Source organism: Haemaphysalis longicornis, unplaced genomic scaffold, assembly GCF_048455015.1.
Source record: "Haemaphysalis longicornis isolate Haplotype H1 unplaced genomic scaffold, Haemaphysalis longicornis Haplotype H1 scaffold_10, whole genome shotgun sequence".
Lineage (NCBI taxonomy): Eukaryota > Metazoa > Arthropoda > Arachnida > Ixodida > Ixodidae > Haemaphysalis > Haemaphysalis longicornis.
In genome coordinates this window covers 78,800,809-78,819,826 of record NW_027526204.1, presented here as the reverse complement: position 1 = coordinate 78,819,826, position 19,018 = coordinate 78,800,809, and the positions used below count along the sequence as shown (strand labels likewise).

General features: G+C 47.2%; 2 protein-coding genes and 2 non-coding genes across 4 annotated transcripts; 3 read left to right on the top strand and 1 right to left on the bottom strand.

The window, feature by feature from the left end:
• Positions 1 to 52: 52 nt before the first annotated feature.
• Trnaa-agc (transfer RNA alanine (anticodon AGC)) lies at positions 53 to 125 on the top strand. Its single transcript has one exon. It is a non-coding gene; the product is annotated as a tRNA-Ala (tRNA).
• Positions 126 to 1,255: 1,130 nt separating this feature from the next.
• On the bottom strand, positions 1,256 to 1,327 carry Trnad-guc (transfer RNA aspartic acid (anticodon GUC)). The gene has a single exon. It is a non-coding gene; the product is annotated as a tRNA-Asp (tRNA).
• Positions 1,328 to 10,005: 8,678 nt separating this feature from the next.
• LOC144158816 (uncharacterized) lies at positions 10,006 to 12,490 on the top strand. Its single transcript, XM_077689969.1, has 3 exons — positions 10,006 to 10,168; positions 10,605 to 11,418; positions 12,032 to 12,490. The coding sequence occupies exons 1-2, from the start codon at positions 10,106 to 10,108 to the stop codon at positions 10,947 to 10,949; spliced, it is 408 nt and encodes a 135-aa protein (XP_077546095.1). The 5' UTR covers positions 10,006 to 10,105; the 3' UTR covers positions 10,950 to 11,418; positions 12,032 to 12,490.
• Positions 12,491 to 17,714: 5,224 nt separating this feature from the next.
• On the top strand, positions 17,715 to 18,443 carry LOC144159914 (solute carrier family 22 member 6-like). The gene has a single exon (XM_077691570.1). The coding sequence runs from the start codon at positions 17,715 to 17,717 to the stop codon at positions 18,441 to 18,443; it is 729 nt and encodes a 242-aa protein (XP_077547696.1).
• The last annotated feature ends 575 nt before the right edge of the window (positions 18,444 to 19,018 follow it).

Here is a 19,018-nt window from a genome sequence, read left to right as displayed (position 1 = left end):
TCCACTGGCAACGCCAGAATGTATTACGCAAAGTTTTGGTGATGTCTCCGTTGGGGGTGTAGCTCAGATGGTAGAGCGCTCGCTTAGCATGCGAGAGGTACGGGGATCGATACCCCGCACCTCCACTTTTTTTTTTTTTTTTTTTTTTGTCACGTTACGTCGACAATCTTGTTCCATTCTTTTCCAATTCTTCAGCGCATTGACTATGCAAGTGTCTCTCCATCAATAAGGTCAATCATGCATGAATATGACTCTTGTGCATGGATGGGGGGAAAAAGGTCCCGTTGGCCTAATTCCCCAAATCAGCTGAAATCTTCCCAACAGGTGGTTGTGCTTTAAAATTAACCGTGAACGCGTGAATAAATTAACAGTAGAATTTCCTTTTTGTCCCTGCGAAGCGGGCCCGGAGTGCGTGACTTTCTCAACGCCACATTATATTCGTTGACCCTGCATTCCTAGGTCGGAGGTCTGACAACCGCATCGGTCATCCCTACACGAATGTGTGATGCGGTGATTTATGTAAGAGGCTGAAAATCGTATATGGGGATTTATTTCTTGGTGCAAACGTATGCATGTCGTCCAGTTGTTGCTCTGCACTGTGTCGAATTTCGGGACGATAGCCTGCCGTAAATAAGTTCATGCCGAGCTCTCCATCTTGCTAAACGGAAAGAAAAAAAAAATAACTCCCTCCAAACTACGGCTGTGCAGAAGCAGATGGCCTGTGCAACTGGTTTTGCTTTAAATGGGGCACCACCACAACTGCTCTATAGCACCACCACAACTCACAAAGCTTTAAGTTGTAAAAATATAACCATTTGCAATAAACGACGAGAAATACGATCGTAAACGCCTCTTGTCTGGTTTTCTTTTGTTCTTGCAATCAGTTCCGCACGAAAATACTCTCGTTGTGATTTTCCATGGAATCGAGTTCCCATGGCCTTGTAATTCTCGTGTTGGTCTGCTGGGAAATAAGCTATCTACTCAAAAGCCGTGTGGCTGGATTCATAAAGGCGTCGTTTTTAAAGGGCAAGCGGCTCATGCCGGTGCCTCACGCAGCCGTCTGCGAACCGAAAGAAGATTGCGTCCGTCGTTGGGTGCGTGAAATCGCATATGGGGCTCGGTGCGAACGTACGCATGCGATCCATAGGAATAGCTTATTTCTCTCCATTGCTGTGGAAATGATTTCGCGACAATACTTTGCCTCAAAAAAGTTCACACCGAGCCCTCTACTTTGCTTAACGCAACAAAATAACATCTCCCCGTCGGGGAATCGAACCCCGGTCTCCCGCGTGACAGGCGGGGATACTGACCACTATACTAACGAGGAGCACGGCGATCGGCGCGTTACATCGCTACTAGATTCTGTTGGGCCATACGAGCGGCAGGCTTCAGCGGCAGACGGCCAGACTCGCCAGTTCAACTATTTTTGAATCAGAGTGGCATCATCACAACTGCTATGTGCCTTATAAACTCTCAAAGATTGAAGTACTGCAAATCTTGTACTTATGTGCGTGACTGTAACCTGGATCACTGAATCGAGTGTTATCGTTTTGATTGAGCGCCCGTGTTGTTGCTAGAGGAAAGCGGCCCATGCCGTGCCTCCCGCAACCGTCTGTGAACTGAAAGAACGTTGTGTGCTCCATTGGGTGCGTGGTCTGAGCTACAGCCGCAACAGGTATGTACATACATTATTTATGTTGTCCTGGCATCTGATTTTGAGGTAGCGGTATGCATTCCTCTTGCCCTCTGCCTTGCGTTGTCTCCTCGATCTGTTGGGCTTCCTGATCGCACAGTTCCGCTGTCTTTTTTTTTTTTTTTTTAGCATACGTCCGACGTATCTTTAGCCGCTGGGGTCGGGATACGTCCGACATACCTTTCCTTTCGTTCTACGCAATAATCGGGGTACGTCCGACGTACCTTAATTTAGACAGCGTTTTTTTTTTTTTTTTTTCATTTGTTCTACTTTCGGACGGGCCGTTACAGTTCGTCTGGAGAGTTGTGTCGCTCACGCCAACGGCCGCGCTGCGCTACACGCGAGATTCCGCTGATTCCGCCGTGGAGTGGGAATTACCATTAATTTTAGGGAGTGGGTATTCGCGCGCGGAAGTTGGCTAGCAGTCTCTCCTCGTTGGCTCGCTGCGGTCACAGGGTGAGACAGCTGCGCATATTGCGCAGTTTTGATACGAAGTTGTGTTCCTGCGCCAGGCTGCCCTAAAAGCTTGAAAATTCTTAGCCCATCGTGAATGCTGTTTGTCTAATGAGGGTGCACTGTGGCGTACCTTTCTGCACCTTTGCAAGCGTGCTTCCCCCCTAGGTTATTGTATGTTACTACCATGAAAAGTGGTCCATTAGCTAGCTCAAACATTAGAAAACATAGTTTTTTCCAACATGGGGTCTTTTGATGCTACATATATATTTTATGTAAACATATAAAATGCACGCACAAGGAAGAATTAAAAAGGTGCAATTTCAGTATGTACAATGAAGCCACATGAGAAAGGCAGCGTCTCCTGCCACGCGCGTGGCACCAGCCACGCCCCCCTGGCAACGGCTGCTGCCACGCGTGACGTCATAATGACGTCATAACATTAATAATTGTCATTATTTTGTGTAGTGTAGTCCGAAATACACATTTTTTTTATTTGCAGTACAAAATAACGCACCATTGAACTGCTAAAACTTTTCTAAACAAACAATTTTCGTTCTTGCGGGACTGCGGGAGCAGCCGGCGATGCCAGCTGGCGTACATGGAGTCGCGTATCCGAAAGCGTGACGAAGCTCCGATTTTCTCGGGCCGACAACGTAGATAAACTGGAGTTCATATTGTTAGAAGCACTATCTGAAAACGTGAGAAAGTTACTTGTGATTATGTATTGCGTGGGGACCCAGCCAGCCTTTCCAGACCGCAGCAAAATAGCCGCTCTCGAGTAATGTTGACCTGTGACCGCTTGGTTATGCTTGGTGTACGCCGGTGGTACCTGCGTACAGTTTCAGCGTACGTGAGACGACATCGCACAGCCGACTGGCCCCGTTCGAACAAGCTACGTTCCGCACAAGAAAAGACACCGTCCGAGCGTAATTCTGTGAACCTTCCGACGCATGTCGGCGCGGCGGCATCTGCTATCAACAGTTTGCACCACGGCAAGTTCAGAATGCTTAAATGGGCGACCTGAAATCGCGGTGTGTGTTCTGGAAAGGAAGACAACTTAGCAGCGCCAAAAGATAATCAGGATGTACAGTGCCGAGGACGAAGGGTAGTGGCGGCAACTGTTTTTTACTAGGCACATGTGCGCATTACAATTACAGACAATTGCGCCAAGAATAGGAAAGGTAATGTTTGGTGTCCCCACACATGTACCACGTACGTACCACTATAGTATACAGTAGATCTCCTCTTCTGAAATATTAGCAAGGAAAACTTCCGAAAATCGGGAAGTTCTTATTTTCTAGTGGGCGAAATTGTAGCTTAAAATTTGTTTTACACCCACGATACGTTTTATGAGCAGAAAAGTCTTGTGAGCATGCGCCACAAGCATCATAATTGCGTGATATTCAGCGCTTAAAAAGATTTCCTAGTAGAAACCAAAGATTTCGTAGTAGAATACATGATTCTACGACAGTTTAGGGCCTGCGACCTTCAAAAGGTAGACTAGCTAGGCGCTTCATCTCATAGCCACTGCACTGGTATAACTTTCACGTCTCACTATACCGTGGTGTACGCTATGTTGGCCAGACTTGACTGAGTCCCTCATGCAAAGGAAGTTAATTCAGGACACCCAGACGATAGGGTCAGAGAAGAGGCTGTACAGACGGTAATAGGAAGGGTGTACGCTTGGCCGGCCATCATGTCTAATACACCTACATGCACTCCAGCATATGAAAACCTATGGGTTCTGCACAGGCTCAATAAGCAACGTCAAAGAGAATCTTAAGATCTGCCTCGAACGTGAACGCATCTACGGATTGTTTGTGTAAACAGGTATAAGCAGCGAGCATGCTGCAAATGTAATTGATAGGCAAACGTCAAGGCTGTCATGGGGCGAATTTAACAAAAAGAAATGGTGAAAAAGATCCCAATTTCAAACTACATTGATGTTATATGTGCATGCACTATACACACAGTCATCAGTATGTTAACTGTACGCAAACACTCAAGTGATATGATCAAACGGAACTAGAGGCCCCACTACAATCGCCCAGTTATGTTTCTTGGCAGTGGAATAGGTCGGTATCTGTTAGTCGCACAAACAAGATTCTCTGATGGCATGGAGCAATAGCTGGAAAGTGGCTATGGAGCTCCAGCTGCTTTACACATTTTCTGTAATACCAGTTATTTGTTTGAAGTTTGCAATAAAATTCATGTCATTTGTTAGTCTTTTTAATGAACGAAACTTTTCGTGGCCACAAAACAGGGGTCGATAAACAAATGCTCACTTTCTTTGGTGGCTTGTAACGATTCACTAGAATTTCACATGGCCAACCCAAGGAATCCATGCCTCGTACACTGCAGGGTAGTGCTAGTCTCCAAAAACATTTGACAGGACGACTGGAAACTAGCGCGGCCCACACGCTCCATAGGTGGAAACCAGTAGTCCACCCACGCACTGCCATAAAACAGCTAATGAATGGAGTGAGTCTCTGCTAAATATTAAAGGAGCCATGAAGAGAAAATACAACTTCGTTTAATTTGAAAGAACTAGGATTCAGTATCTCACTCAGCTCCATTACAGCCCCAAAAGATGTTTTTTAACGAAAAAAAAAGCAAGAAGTATTTAAAAACTTTCAAATTGCGCGCCACAGTGACGTGTTATGAGCAAGAGTGACGTCATACGGGCCAACAATAAAACATAATTTTCAGTGCGTTAACTGCACGTTAGCATTCAAGTGATGCGGTCAAATGGAACTAGAGGCCCCATTACAGACGTCCAGTCATGTGTCGCCGCGACAGGTCAGTTAGGCGGCCGCCAATCGCACAAACAAGGTTCCGTGACGTCACAGAAAAGTTGCGGGAAATCGGCTAGGGGGTCGCGACTGCTTCACACGTTTTCTTTCATATCTCCGTTATTTTTTCGAAGATTGCGATGATATTGGCATCATCGTTATCGGGACTAAGCAGTCTTTCTAATAAACCCAACTTGTATTTTCTCTTCATGGCTCCTTTAAGCAGGTTCAAAGGGTAGGTTCGCATTGATAGATTTTGTGCCATCGTTCACTGTGCGTAGATTAACTATTTAACGGGCACAACAGTCATTTTTGTTATTTCGGACAGTTCTTGAAGGGTTGCCTAAATGTTCTTTAACAAAACAAAAAGTGAAAGCTCTCAGTTAGGGATTTTAAAAACATTGTTTAGCCTCTCCAGCAATTGTCCCAGCCTGAAGGAACTCGGCTGATAGTTGGTGCCGACTGTCGTCCTCGCTTGCTAGCTCCCTGACCAAGCACATGAATACAGTGACTAAGAAAGATGGTGACCAAAGTGAGAAGAGAAGGTGGATCCCGTACAACAGCCCCTGATCAGCTAAACACCAGAAAAAAGCGCCGATGACTCACAGGCCACGACTAGGGCGTTAAAATACCTTTTGACATACATTTACAGGGCATTTACAACCTTTTATCAAAAAAATCTTATGATCACACAGTCCCTCCATAGAAGGGGTTTGTTTCAGACAAGGTCGTTGAAATTTGTTAGTAACATAAACTCATCATTGGTCCCTTTCATTCAGCACACTTACGGGCTTCGTTTTAAAAACCCTGCTGTTTCTATTTCACGTATAAATGAACTGCTTATGCAATATTCTCTTATTTACCTATGTTGGAAGTAAACTGTGTGTTATACCGTAAAATGTGATGTGCCGAGTGCATGCAGGTGTAACATTCTTCAATGGGACATGCAGAACATGAAGCTCAGTGCTGATAAACTTTAATAAGGGAAAATAAAGCTTCCCATGTTGCTTCTTTATTTTTGTAACTAATCTCTCTACCAAATACCTTGGTGTTAACTCAACTACGCTCACCTTTACCCTAGGCCTTTATAATTATTTTGCTCTGCAATTATACATTCTCAGCTGGAGCATGCCTGCTGAATTCAGGCCCCAACCACACTTTGCTATTTCACATTTGCAGCTGTATGAAATGTTGCTCTAAGTTTTGCCAATGATTTCCAACAGGTCACTTAACTAGTGTCAAAACCATTTCATACCTTTAATTGCTATTTATAGCAAACAGTATTATATCATTTTTCATAACACATTTTGTTGTAACCTCATTCAATGATTTTGTTACCCCGCCAGCCTGGTTCATAAATCTTTGCGTGAACATGCTTGTCTTGCTGCAGTAACAGACACCACACATTTTGGCTTTGCAGTGTAGCTTTGGTGTTTGCAAAAAGGAATCTTTTTCTTGGCTCGTCTGCAGCGCTTTGTAGAAAAAGATCACTTGCTGGTTTGGCTTTCCCGCAGGACTCTAGTGTAGTGCAAGAGAGTATCGCTTGCTTATTCCTTTTTTGTTGAGGTTTTAATGCTGTGCATCTTCCAGAAGAACCCTGGCATTTTGTTTAGAAATGGAGCTTCACAGCACAAACAGTGCACAGAAAGTAGAGCTACTCACTTTTTGCATAGACACGGAATTTTGGCAGATCACTTGTCATTGACAAGCAAGTGTTTGATTTCTGGCTTAAGGTGCAACGCTGGGATAGTTTACTAGTTGGGGGGAAAAAACGCAGCGCTGATAAACGGTACTGAAGTATTAGGAAAGGTGCCGTGATCAACATGGTTTTCATGTGTTGGCAGCTTTTTGGTTCAGTGTTTTTCATGAATATTTGCCAGGGGGTCTTAACATGGCCTGCTTTTGTGTAACAAAAATGTCAACAGTGAAGCACTTATCAATGCTCACATGCTGCTCATTGATATCAGAGCAAAAGTATGTTCAGCAGTCATTTTATTGTTAAAGCCACCCATGATCCATACACCTTCCAGCTGTACTGCAACTTTCACAAACACCGACAGGCATTCACATCCACGCACGTGGCCTTGGCTCCAGTTCTTGCACAAGGTATTAAGAAGTACTCTCGGTAGTGGGCAATGTCACGCTCGACACCAACCATTACCCCTAAGTTGTACTTGATAAACTATTTTTTAAGCCCGTTGGCTTAAAGGATTGTTTAGGTGCCCATTTTGTGGAAGAAAAAGAAACAGCTAATGGGCACACAACACACAACCCGTGAATGTGTTTTCTAGCAGCTGGCTTCTGACGAGACTTGCATCTTGTGAACGAAATGTGGGACATTTTATAATGCCCCTTACCACTAAGTAAATTCACTTGAGAAATTTTCCAAAACAGTTTACACAGTGCGGAGTTAAAAAGCAATAGAATGTGAAACGTCCCCTCACAATTGGAAACTCTTCCTGTTCACTACCCCAAAGGCTTTGACAGTAGACGCTTAAGCACGCTTCACCAGTTGCAAATACAAGCATTAGTGTCAAGTTGAACTCCGCAGAGTGCTTGGGATGGGCATATAGATGTCACAGCCACTTGGAATTTGTGCATAGACTGCAAGCCTCCGAGATAAGCTCTCATCATCATTAGCCCATCCTGCTGAGAGTGAATGAAAGTATTGTGGCTGGTTATGTTCAATTCCAACCAAGCCAAACACAAGAGTAAAGAAGGAACGAGCCTATCAAAGTACATACTCAAAGCAGATGCAGGAGGAAGTTCTGTTGCCTAACCAGGTTAGAGGAGGCGAAAGGTACTGGAGCGAAGGAAAGGGAAATAAAAGCCAAGCAGTAATTTTAAGCCTTGCCTATCATTTCATTAAGACTTCCTAAGTTGAAAGCACAATGGTACTCTAAGCAACAAATCTGAGCATAGATGAACAATAACTGAATTGTCACTTGTTAACCTTATTCACACCAGACTTTTAAAGGACTATTAGCAGAAGTTCCAAACTTGGCTCGCACGGCGATCTTATCGGCTGCACTTCTCCCATGCTTGCACAGTTGGAGCTTGAGCCTCCTTGCACAAGAAGCCAGCCAGTCAGCGAATGGTTTCAGTGGTATCTTGAATAGATATATCTTTGGAAGGGCAGTTGGGCTCCACCCACGGAAGTGAAACTGCGCTCCCTGCACGGATTCTGCAGCGCCACGTGCACATATCGTTTCTGCGGATAGTCAGGATACGTTTTTCGGCGACAGTACTACTGCCCCGGGGGAAAAATTGCAGAAGCTACATGCGAGATCGGATTGCGTTCGATGATGCCGTGCGCTACCTGACGACACTCGATTCATGCACACGCTGACACTAAGTCGCTCGCCACGGCGCGACGCGATGGAAAATACTGATCCCTACGTTTTATAATTGAGCCACCACTCCAGAATCAGAACACAAGGCTTGGCATGGAAGAAGCGAGGCACAAGTAGACAACAAATGTAGGCGCGTAAAGCCGATAGCACGCGAACTGCAAAACAACGTGAAGCTTACAAAATATTAAACGACAACTGTACAGTTCTAGGAGCATGTAAAAAGCGGGGCGAAGCAGCGTGCAGAAAACAATGCGTTAGGCTTACCAAGACGTGCAACAGCAAGTTCACAAAAAATACCCAATCTAAATAATTACAAGCACACCTCCCAACAAGAAAAAAGCGCCGCGAGGCAGCCGCTGTACAGGGAGATAAGGACGTAACGATGCGTCAGGCCTGCCATTCGAACCACGGGCGGAGAACATCGGGATACAAGACGTGAACACCCGGCTGCCGTCGTCGTCGTCGTACACTAAAAAACGGCATGATCAAATAACGTAAATATGACGTTTGTTTTGTGACGTCACAGGAAGTCACGTGATTACTTTAGCTTGACGTCACTTCTGCGTGGCAGCAGCCGTTGCCAGGGGGGCGCAGCTCGTGCCACGCGCGTGGCAGGAGACTTAACCCATGAGAAATTGCAGTGGCACGAATAAGTTGTGGTAGATGTCGCTGTGCCCCATTTCTGGGTCACAGCTGGCCTTCGAAGCTCGACTTCGGCGCATGGACGATCAGCGATGGGCGCGACGCATCTTCCGCTACATGGGCTTCAAGGGCACCCAGACTGTGTGGACCTCCCGAGTGCACACGCTCAGTCGCAAGTTCGGCTTTCTTGCAGAGCCGCTACAGACAGGTGCCCAGAAGCTGAGCCACGTGGCGCGGAAGCGTGTACGCGAGGCAGAAACAGGCCAGTGGCGCTCGGCCATGCTATCCAAGTCCACCCTGGAGCTGTATCGCTCCTACAAGTCCACCCCAGCAGCGGAGCTGTTTTACGACAACGACACTGGGAGTGCACTGCTCTTCGAGGCCCGCGCGGGAGCACTCCGCACCCTCCTCTACCGTCAGCGCTTCGACCCATCGACAGCAGTGCAAAGTGCCACCTGCCGAGCATGCGGGGAAGCACAGGAGAGTGCAGAGCATGTGATCACCCATTGTGCTGTGTTGTCGCCAACCCACCCAGAGGGCACCACTCTACCGCAAGCGTTGGGACTCGAGACCTGCGACAGTGACACCAGATCTACGTTGGTGACGACGTCGAAGGAAAGACTGCACCAGTGGTGGTGGCGGACCCGGCAACTAGGGCCCAGAGACAAAGGCGCTGCATGCGGTGTCACTGACTCATAGGGACCCCGTGATTCGTGCAGGCAGTACCTGCCCTAGGCCATGCCTATCCTCCCCTCTGAAAATCTCCTTTTTGTAGATATAGTTTATAGTCCTGTAGATAAGTGACGGCTAGGGTGCCAAAGGTGTGCCCACCCGATACAAAGGGGATAGCCACATCATCATCATCATCATCATCATCAGGGTGCACATGAAATAATAAGCAAGCAGAACTTTGTTTGAAGTATGCTAACCCATATAGGAAATAGCTAAGCAGGAATCGCAACACATTGGGTGGACCAATTTGTATTTCCACTTACGCGATACTTGCATGCCACTAAAAAGAAATATACAAGGACACATTGGTGGGTGTTTGTTACCACAGGCTCCTGCTGTTTTTATGACGGACAACTCATGGGCGGAGAAGGCTCTGGCCATCTGCGCAGCAGCTTCTGTGCCATTTTCATGTCCTGCAAGCGGAGTGGCGGTGGTTAATGTCTGCAGCTAACAACGTGGAAAAGGACATGCGACGCCAACTGATGGCAGCATGTAAGAAGGTAAATCAGGCTCGCCATTTAAAAAGCACTACTAGTTAAAACATTCTTATCATACATTAGACTAAATCACCTGGGAAAAAAGAAAGGTCAATGTAAAAGTTCTTACAACTGGAGGCGTGGTAATTTTCTCTAGAGGACAAACAAACCAAAACCACCAAGCAAGCTTGTTCTTTTATAAAAATGTGGGACGCCGTAACTCCCTATGATGCGTTAAACCTGAAATTATGCTTACATCATGGAAGAAATTGCTTTAAGAGGACACATTTGAAATTACTTAGTTTTTGCATGATGTGCCAAATATTCTTAAAATACCCTTGGGGAAGCAGGGAAGTCTGGCATGAAAACAATTAATATGCTGCAGTATGTCAGGTTTCCTGCACGATCTAGCCTTATTTAGCCTGAGGCACTCAATGCACTCTTCACATTCACATTTCAGATCCTTTACGCTACGGATCAGGAGCAGCTGGAAGCTGCAATCGAAAACCTCCGCACCCTTCCTCACCAGGAGTACATCAAGCGGGTCAAAAAGTTTCTTGGCTGCCAGGAGGAGTGGGTTGTTATGCACCGAGCTGGGCTGATGACTCGAGGCCACAACACAAACAATTATTCGGAGTCGTCCATGCGGATATTAAAAGATATTGTTCTCTGCCGCAAAAAGGCATACAATGCCGTCGCGTTGACGGAGTACACTGCAGTTGAATGGGAGGAATATTTTGAAAAAGGCTCCTCCGCCATGCCAACGACCGGGAGGAGTCTCACAGGCTCTGCTATGAGCACCTGATGGAAAAACTTGGTAGTGTGAACGCTCGAGACATCGCCCTCCTCAAAGAGGATACCTACAGTGTGCCCAGCTCCTCCGTCAAGGAGGCACGGTACACAGTGCAGGCTGACCTTGGCATCTGCAGCTGTTGGGCCGGCAGCCAGGGAGCCTTCTGCAAACACCAGGCTCTTGTACAGGATACCTTTGCCGGCCTCTTCCCCAACAGCCCAAAGCTAACGCTTTAAGACCGGCTGCAGCTGGGCTACCTGGCACTTGGAAACGGGTGTCCCCCACCGGAGTTCTTCCAGCCACTTCTGCCAGTGCTCCCCAACAAGGACCATGATGACGAAGCCGTCAGTGAGCCACTGGGAGCATTGCAGGGCCCACAAGGCCACATCGCTAGCCAGGAAGCACCAACCTGCAGTGGGACAAGGAAGAGTTAGCAGGAAGCACCCAAAGCCTCGGTATACAGCCAGCTCCCAATTCAGAGGTACGTTTGAGCAGCAAGAGCAAAGTTCCTCATCTGTGCCCTAAACCCTATTGGTTTGGTCTGTCTTGCCAGTCCTTACCTGCTACATACCCTCAAGCTAAAGAGCAGCCTTGAAATTATTTCAGCATCAGTGAGCACGGAAGGGACTAAATACCATGGTGAACAACATTATCAAGTTCATTTTTTGCTTTATACTGCCACAGTAAGAATCTACGCATTAAAAATTATTTTGCACTATCCCTCTTGAAATCACAATGGCATGAGTATGATGGGCAGTGATGCCCTAATTACACAAAACATGCTGTTAGTAGACCTTAACCCATACGTTAGCGGCAAGAGAACACATCACGACCTCTAGTTTCGTTCCATTGAGTCATTTCAATGCTAATGTGCAGTTAATCCACTGATAAGCATGTTTTTAGCGCTGGCCTCTATAGCGTCACTCCTGCCCTAATGTGGTCACTGTAGAGAAAAATTTGAAGGTTTTCAAGTTTTGTTGTGTTTTTTAGGTATCAAAATCATATTTTGCGTTCGGATGGAGCTGAGTGAGTCACCCAAGTCTAGTTCTTTCAGACTTTTTGTCTTCACTGATAATGAAAAAACACTTTTGCAGGATCTTGACAAGAAGTACACGGCCATCGGGTCCCACATGCAACGCATCCTTGGACTTGGAGGACAAGCCTTTACCAGTGCTGCCTATGCTACCTGCTAGACGGCGTTGAAGCAAGCTTCAGCACTGTCAGTAACTCAAGGGCAGCTCATCACTTTCTGATGGGACTGAAAACACTGGCCAAACCAGACAGACGACGAGGAACAAAGATCAAAGTACAGCCGACAAGACTGGCAAGGCTCCAACCTGGCCTCCACAGGGGGTCGGCCAGGGTTCCTGCTGGTCGGCCAAGGACCACAGCAGCAAGAAAGGCTAAGCACAGCCATTCGCTTAGCCGAAGTATTCGTGACAATGTAGCGGGTGCTAAAATCCACTAATAGGAAAAATAGCCCGCCTAATGTCAATGGCACAACTGTGATGTGCATGAAATGTCAAAACGTTAGATGCTTTGTACAAAAAAAAAAAGATGCAGTTCCACTAAATGTGGAATTGCATCTGCAAAATCCCTTCTTTGCAACAATACTATCATTTGACATGCATAATACAGTGTATTTCCTTGTTTACTCTTTTTGTTGTCTAGCTTAGTCTGCGCTAATAATTTTGCAATACAAGTTTCTCATTTTTTATTCTTATAGTCTTAGTTTGGTACATTTGTTGCAGTGTTCAGTCGACTATGAAATGTGTTGCTATAGACTATGTAGCTTTTTATGATTTTAGCTGAATTCACAGTTTTTTCACCCATGTAACCTTTGACCAAAGGCTCTGGTGCAGTCTTGACTATGATACCATCATCACGGAATTCGCATAATGTAAAGACAAAAAAATGAAGGAAGCTCACGCTAACGCGTAAGACTTAAAGGTAGCGAAGCTGGACACAGCAGTAGCGTGTTTCCTCTTTTCCGCCTAACGGCGTTTAGGCGCCGCCACTGTACGAGCGACCACAGCTGGATGTTCGTCCTACTCCATCGCGCATGGCTCTGCGCGCACGTCGCCTTCCTTCGTCGCGCGCACTTCTCCGCGCTCATCTCGATCCGTACCGTCCTCGCCGCATCGGGCGCCGCTCCAATCCGCGAGCCTGCAGAAGGGGGTGTGGTTTGACCTCTAGCCCTCAAGGTCGAAGTGGTCTCCCCGCGAAGACTGCCCGAGGTAGCGTACTGTGACTTTCGCTACAAAAATGAAGTCCTAGACCGCATTCCTGATCTTGCCGTTGAAATGTCAAAACAAGCGAAAGACGCCTGCAGGCTGGAATTTTTGGCTGCATCGACACAACTCTTCTGCCAGGCTGTTCGCGGTAAAACTTCGGCAATCATGATCCGCAAGTGAAACTGTACCGGAAAACAGCTACAAAAAATGACGAGCACGCTTGCGGTTGGCAGATGTCGAAACATCGATCAGCGCGGGCAGAGCGAAGCACGAATGCAGGCTTGAATTCTCTTGCACCGAAACAACTCTGCAGCGTAAATGTTCGGCGCTAATAACGTTGTAAATCGTGACCGGCACGCGAAACGCACCTTTCAAGATAGTGTATAAAAAAGACGCATTGCCCTGAAAATTGCCAAATTAAAACGAGAGACGATAAAGCATCACTGTGCGTAAAAGTACCACGTGCAAAGAGGTACGCAGCAGTGCGTGAGCACCGTGCCTTATAAGGATGGAAGACCACTAGCAGGGAATACAAAATAATCAAAAAGATCTTGTTATGAGGCTGCAGAATGGTGAAGCGATGGGCCAAAACGAGTAACCATAAAGGCGTTCCTGTGCGACGCTTCCTTTTTCATGGCGTCATCGCGTTGACCACCAGTGTTGCCATCCACCTTTTTACAAAGGGTCTATAAGCAGTGCCGGACAAAGTATGAGGTGTGTTAATGCTGTTCTAATCAAACCACAAACTGAAAACCGAAATTCAAGAACAGTGCCCGTGCGATTTTCTGTCGCTACGTCCCAATCCGGTATCGATGAAGCATTCAATAGATAATATTGAAGCTGCTCGATGCACGATCTCATAGATCGGATAGGCAACTTTAGGATGAGTAGTGTCAATGAAACCGAATAATTCGTTTGCACGTGCTGCCAACATCTTTAGCGCAGCAGTATGTGGGAGGTCTCCACAGCATCTGCGTAGTGGGTTTTGTCCCGGGCACAAACATTCTGCTGCACAACTGACCATGGATGATCATCATCATTAGTTCATACGAGGCCGCGCGTGACGGTGGTTATTACAATGATCATTGCAGGTAAGGAGGAGGTATGAACCTTTCATTTCGAGCAAAACGGGAGATGTTGGAGCCGTTCACTGTGGAGGAGAAAAATATTCGTACTGAAGTATAGGTATCTACCAAACAAACTTCCCGCGGATAAGCTGGCTAAGCTCAGTGGCTACGAGCCGAAATATACGGAATCGACCACGGTCGCGCCGGCCATTTTTCTCATGGAGGGGAACCATTAAAACGACCGTGTGTTCAGGTTTTGGCAAACGTTACAGATCGCCAGGCGGTCGAAATTATTCCGCATTCATCCACTAGGGCGCGCCTCGTAGCCCTGGTGTAGCTTCGCTTCGCCTGAGGTAGGAAGCTCCAGGGTGATATTCGAGAGAGAGAGAGAGAAAAACTTTATTTGTCATCTTTGGTGAGCGCAACTACCCGAGAGGGGGGTTCTGGGTGGGCGCTTCGTCAGAAGACGGCCAGGAGCCCATGGTTCTTGTCGGCGTCTTCCACCAGCTGCTGGACGACCGCAACTTGTACTTTGGGAATGCAGCTGAGCAGGATAAAACAATGCTCGGCGGCAATGCTTCCGCTCCTGGTGGCATAATCACCCTGACATGGCCCCCGATAGGCGCGAGTTAGCTTCATTTATTGACATCTGTGAGGAGGGGAAGGAAAACCCCCTCTGCAGGTTCTTGAGTAGGGTGTGTTCGGTGGCGAGTGGGGCTAGCCACAGTCGCCAGTTAATCAGACGAGGGCGCTTTGTGAGGTTACGAAGACAATATGTATTTTAGAACAAAGCACGATGCAGAGAGACTACCAGAGAGCTAACAAAAACTCAAAAGGAATAACTAGTCTACACATGCGACATCAAGAAATCCAAAACGCTAACTAATGTACAGAAAAGCCTATAAATCTAAACACCAGAAAAGAGCAACAGAAAAGTTCACAAACAGTTCACCGTGACGTGGCGTAGTACTCGGGCGTCGGGGCGTCGCGTTGCGTTGCGCTGAGGGTCGCGTCGGAAGTCTCGCGTGCTGTCCCGTTGCCGATGCAACTCCGTCGCAGCTCTTCCACGAACGGCACTTGCAGGAGCGGTCGTGGCCGGAACCTGGTCACCACCAGGCGCCACGTCAGGGAAGGGCGCGGGCAGCCGGCACCCGGTAGCCGCCGGTAGACGATCTCCAGGCCGTGGTCGTTCAGGACCGGGGCTTGGCGTCAGGTAGATCCCTTTGAGCTTGGGTCCCCGAGACCCGATGAGCTCTCGATCTGCGCCTGGACGCCGCTCTCCTCGAACCGTCCTCTCGGAACTCCTCCACTCGAATGGCCCTCCTTCCTCGTTCCCGTCTGGCCTCGTCACCCCTCCGTCGTGGCCGGCTCTCATAGGGCCCTCGCGTTCACCGTCATCGGCTCGTGTGACCTGCCACTTCGTCTTTTTCGGCCGTGCCGAAACGAGGACAATCCCTTCACGGGCATGTGTCCGCGACGTCGTCGTCGCCCCCGCCGACTGAGCGCTTCACCTTACAACATCTTAGAACAAACTACTTACGGGGGCATGACGCTTGAAACTTTCACTAGTCACCATTGGAATTTAACTCTGACCTGCAGTCACACATGCAACCTTTTATGCCTTCGTGGCCTCCGTTCACAGTATGTGTGGCCTGTTAACAGGATGGCCAGGTCTGACGATTTGTCGCTGAACTCTTCGACTTTTCGAGACTCTTAATTGGCGACAGTAATTTTAGTGCAGGGACTTGGCTACTTTTTGGCTCCTTCGAACGTTGGTGATTTTATATATTTCGGGGCCCTACCGACGACCCACTTCACATAAAAAGGGCGTTATAGATTTTTCAGCGTATTTTTTGGCCGTCAAGATAAAATGAGCCAACACAACAGAACAAAAAAAGAACTTTTACGCAAGCGACGGTGGTCTGGCAAAGTCTAGAATAGGTCCCGACAAATCAGTCACTCAAACACACCACATCACACCACACCACAGATCAGTCACTCAAGACACACTAGCACAAACTGAAATTAGCCTTCTCTTTTTCAACATCTTGTACCTTATGTCGTACGAATAACGCCAAAGGCTTCGAGCAACGCCGCGCGTTTAATATCGAATGCTTCGGTAGTTTACGGGCACTTAAGATTTTATCCAGAGTGGTGGGAGGTGTGTATGACGATGTAGAATAGGCATATAAATGTAAAAAGGCAGCGAAAGTGGTAAAACACGGTGCGCAGTGAACGCCCGCCTCTAAGTCATTCATATTCTTTGAGTGCTTTCGCTAAACTTGCATATTTAGCTTGTTTTGTGTCGCTTTGCCGCACCACAGCAAACGAATGAAATTTTTGATAAGGTTTTCTACGTCTCGAAATTCCTGCATTTTGTTTCGTGAAGGCAATTAAAAAGTACTTACTCGCATCGCTTGCTTAAAATGGCGACTGTTCTGGCTTCATTACAAACAATCACTTTAAGGTGGCGACGTTTTTGGCCATTATGAGCAATATCCCGGTGACTTTTACTTCTCAGAACCTGGACACCCTGGTGCGCGGTTATATTGAGTATATTTCCTAAAAATTTCAATTTGAAGTTTTTAAATAGGGATATGCGACTTATTTCGTTATCGTGAATGCAAGTAAACAATGAATTCGCCTCCCTCTTTTTTTGCATCGTTTATTGATGGGGCTCGATAAGTGGGGTGATTGAAGTGCTTAAAGTATTTATAAAATCTGTGTCGCTGAAGATGTCCAATAAAAATCTTCCAGAAACTCCTGCGTGAAATTTGTCAATGAGCACGCCAGTAAGGATTCCAGGGGCTCATCTCCGGATATATTCGCCTCCTTATGCTTAACACGGAAGCGATGTGGCAAAATCCTCTATCAGGGCGCCTCAGGATAAGCAATGCTCCATGTATACCAAAATATCGTGTCACGTGTTGCGCATAGACTGGCGGATGGGCAGCTGTTTAGCGAATGCGGCAAAAAATGCCTAAGAATTCAAAAAATCTGGTTAAATATTTCGCGTCTTTCTCGATGGCCATACATGAAAGCATAGAAGAGAAAGAAGAATTTCTTGCCCGTGTTTCTATCGTGCTATTTGTCTTTATCTTTTTTCGCGTCACTCTATCTTTGGCCATTGAAACCATCGTGAACTTATTTCAAAAATCCGTTGCGAAATTTTGGCCTTTATGTTTTTTTGGTGTCACTCTATCTTTTGCCATTGAAACGATTTTTAACTGAAAAAATCGGTTACAAAATTATGGGAAACGACCACTCTTATTAGTGTATTCTCGGTGCAATATGTGTAATTGTAGAAATAGCTTCATTATCATCCTTATCGTACAGTAAGGCACGAGGGAAGAACTAGCGGCAAGAGACCAGAAAAAACGGGTGCTCCCAGTCTTGGTAATTTTGTTCGCCTCCCGAACCGACGCATCGAAAATGGCCGGATACGACCGTTCGCGTACCTTTCACCTGAGTATTTCATGGTTGTCGACATCGATACCAGCGAGGGCTTCGACTGTGAACAAGCTTTCGGAACGGGCCACTTCCAACACCGCCTCACCCTGTTCACAGCCGTCACCCTGCGGGTCGGGATTTCCCACGGAGTCGCCCTCCCGCTCATCTCGGCGGACGTCGACCACTGGTGCAGGCAGCCCACTGGCGGGAACCTCGCGGCCGACACCTGGAAGACCATCACTATTCCCGTCGACCCCCATGGGCTGTCGCACATCGCATGCACGGTCTACGCCAACCCAGGTGACCCCAACGGCACCAGAGTCCTGGAGTGCGATGCCTGGGACTACGACCCCCAGCGGGTGAATGGAAGCATCGTCAGTGAGTGGAACCTAGTATGCAGCCGGTGTTCGCTGAAGACGATAGCCAACATCGTCTTCATGGCCGGTTCCGTGGTAATCCTCCTGCTGTCGAGATACTGCTCCGACTGCGTCGGTCTCCTTCCCGCAGTTCTCCACTCTGCCACCGTACTGATAACGGCCACCCTGGGGACTTGCTTTACCCCGTCGTACCCCGCGTACTTAGTCACCAGGTTCCTCATCTCGGGCAACACTATGTCCATGTACGACCATCCTAGCAGTGTGTTCCTCGTGTTCACGCCGATCAACCTAGAGGGACCGACAACCGATTATTGCGAAGTGCATGCCTTCTGCTTATATGAAAGCCAGCGTTTTATGTACTGGGGTAATCCCAAATAGTTTTTGAGTAAACAGGAGGAAATAATTTTAAGTTTGCACTAAAATTTCTGGAGGCTGAAAGGTGGCGCCACGTAGCGTTTGACCGTGACATCAGCATACGTGTCCCGTGGCTATAGTGCCTAGAGTATATTCTAGGCACTATACCGTGGCCTCCGCGATCGGCTACCGGCGGCGCGCCGTCCCGCAGCAAATCGCGGAGGCCACGCGTGTCCAAGCAACTCCATCGATTTGAAAGCGTCATTCAAAAACAGCCTGAAGGAATATGAAACGTTGCACATTATTGTTGTTTAAGCTGGGGAAATGTTTTTCAATACCTCTTTTAATCTGACGTGCAGTTAAAAGTATGTTGCGCACCGCTCACTATCATGGTTGCGAGCATTTTTTTTGGCTGCAAACGTATGGCTGGTAAATCTACAAACTCCCATTCAAAATGTTCCAGAGCTCTATCACGAAAACGTTGCGTTTTAAGTGGTGCCATTTCACTTGGGATAAATAAAATATACTCGACGAAGATTGGCTTTCAATCCATTTAAGAGAACGCTAGTATACTTTCGGTTGTACACTTGCATTTGTCC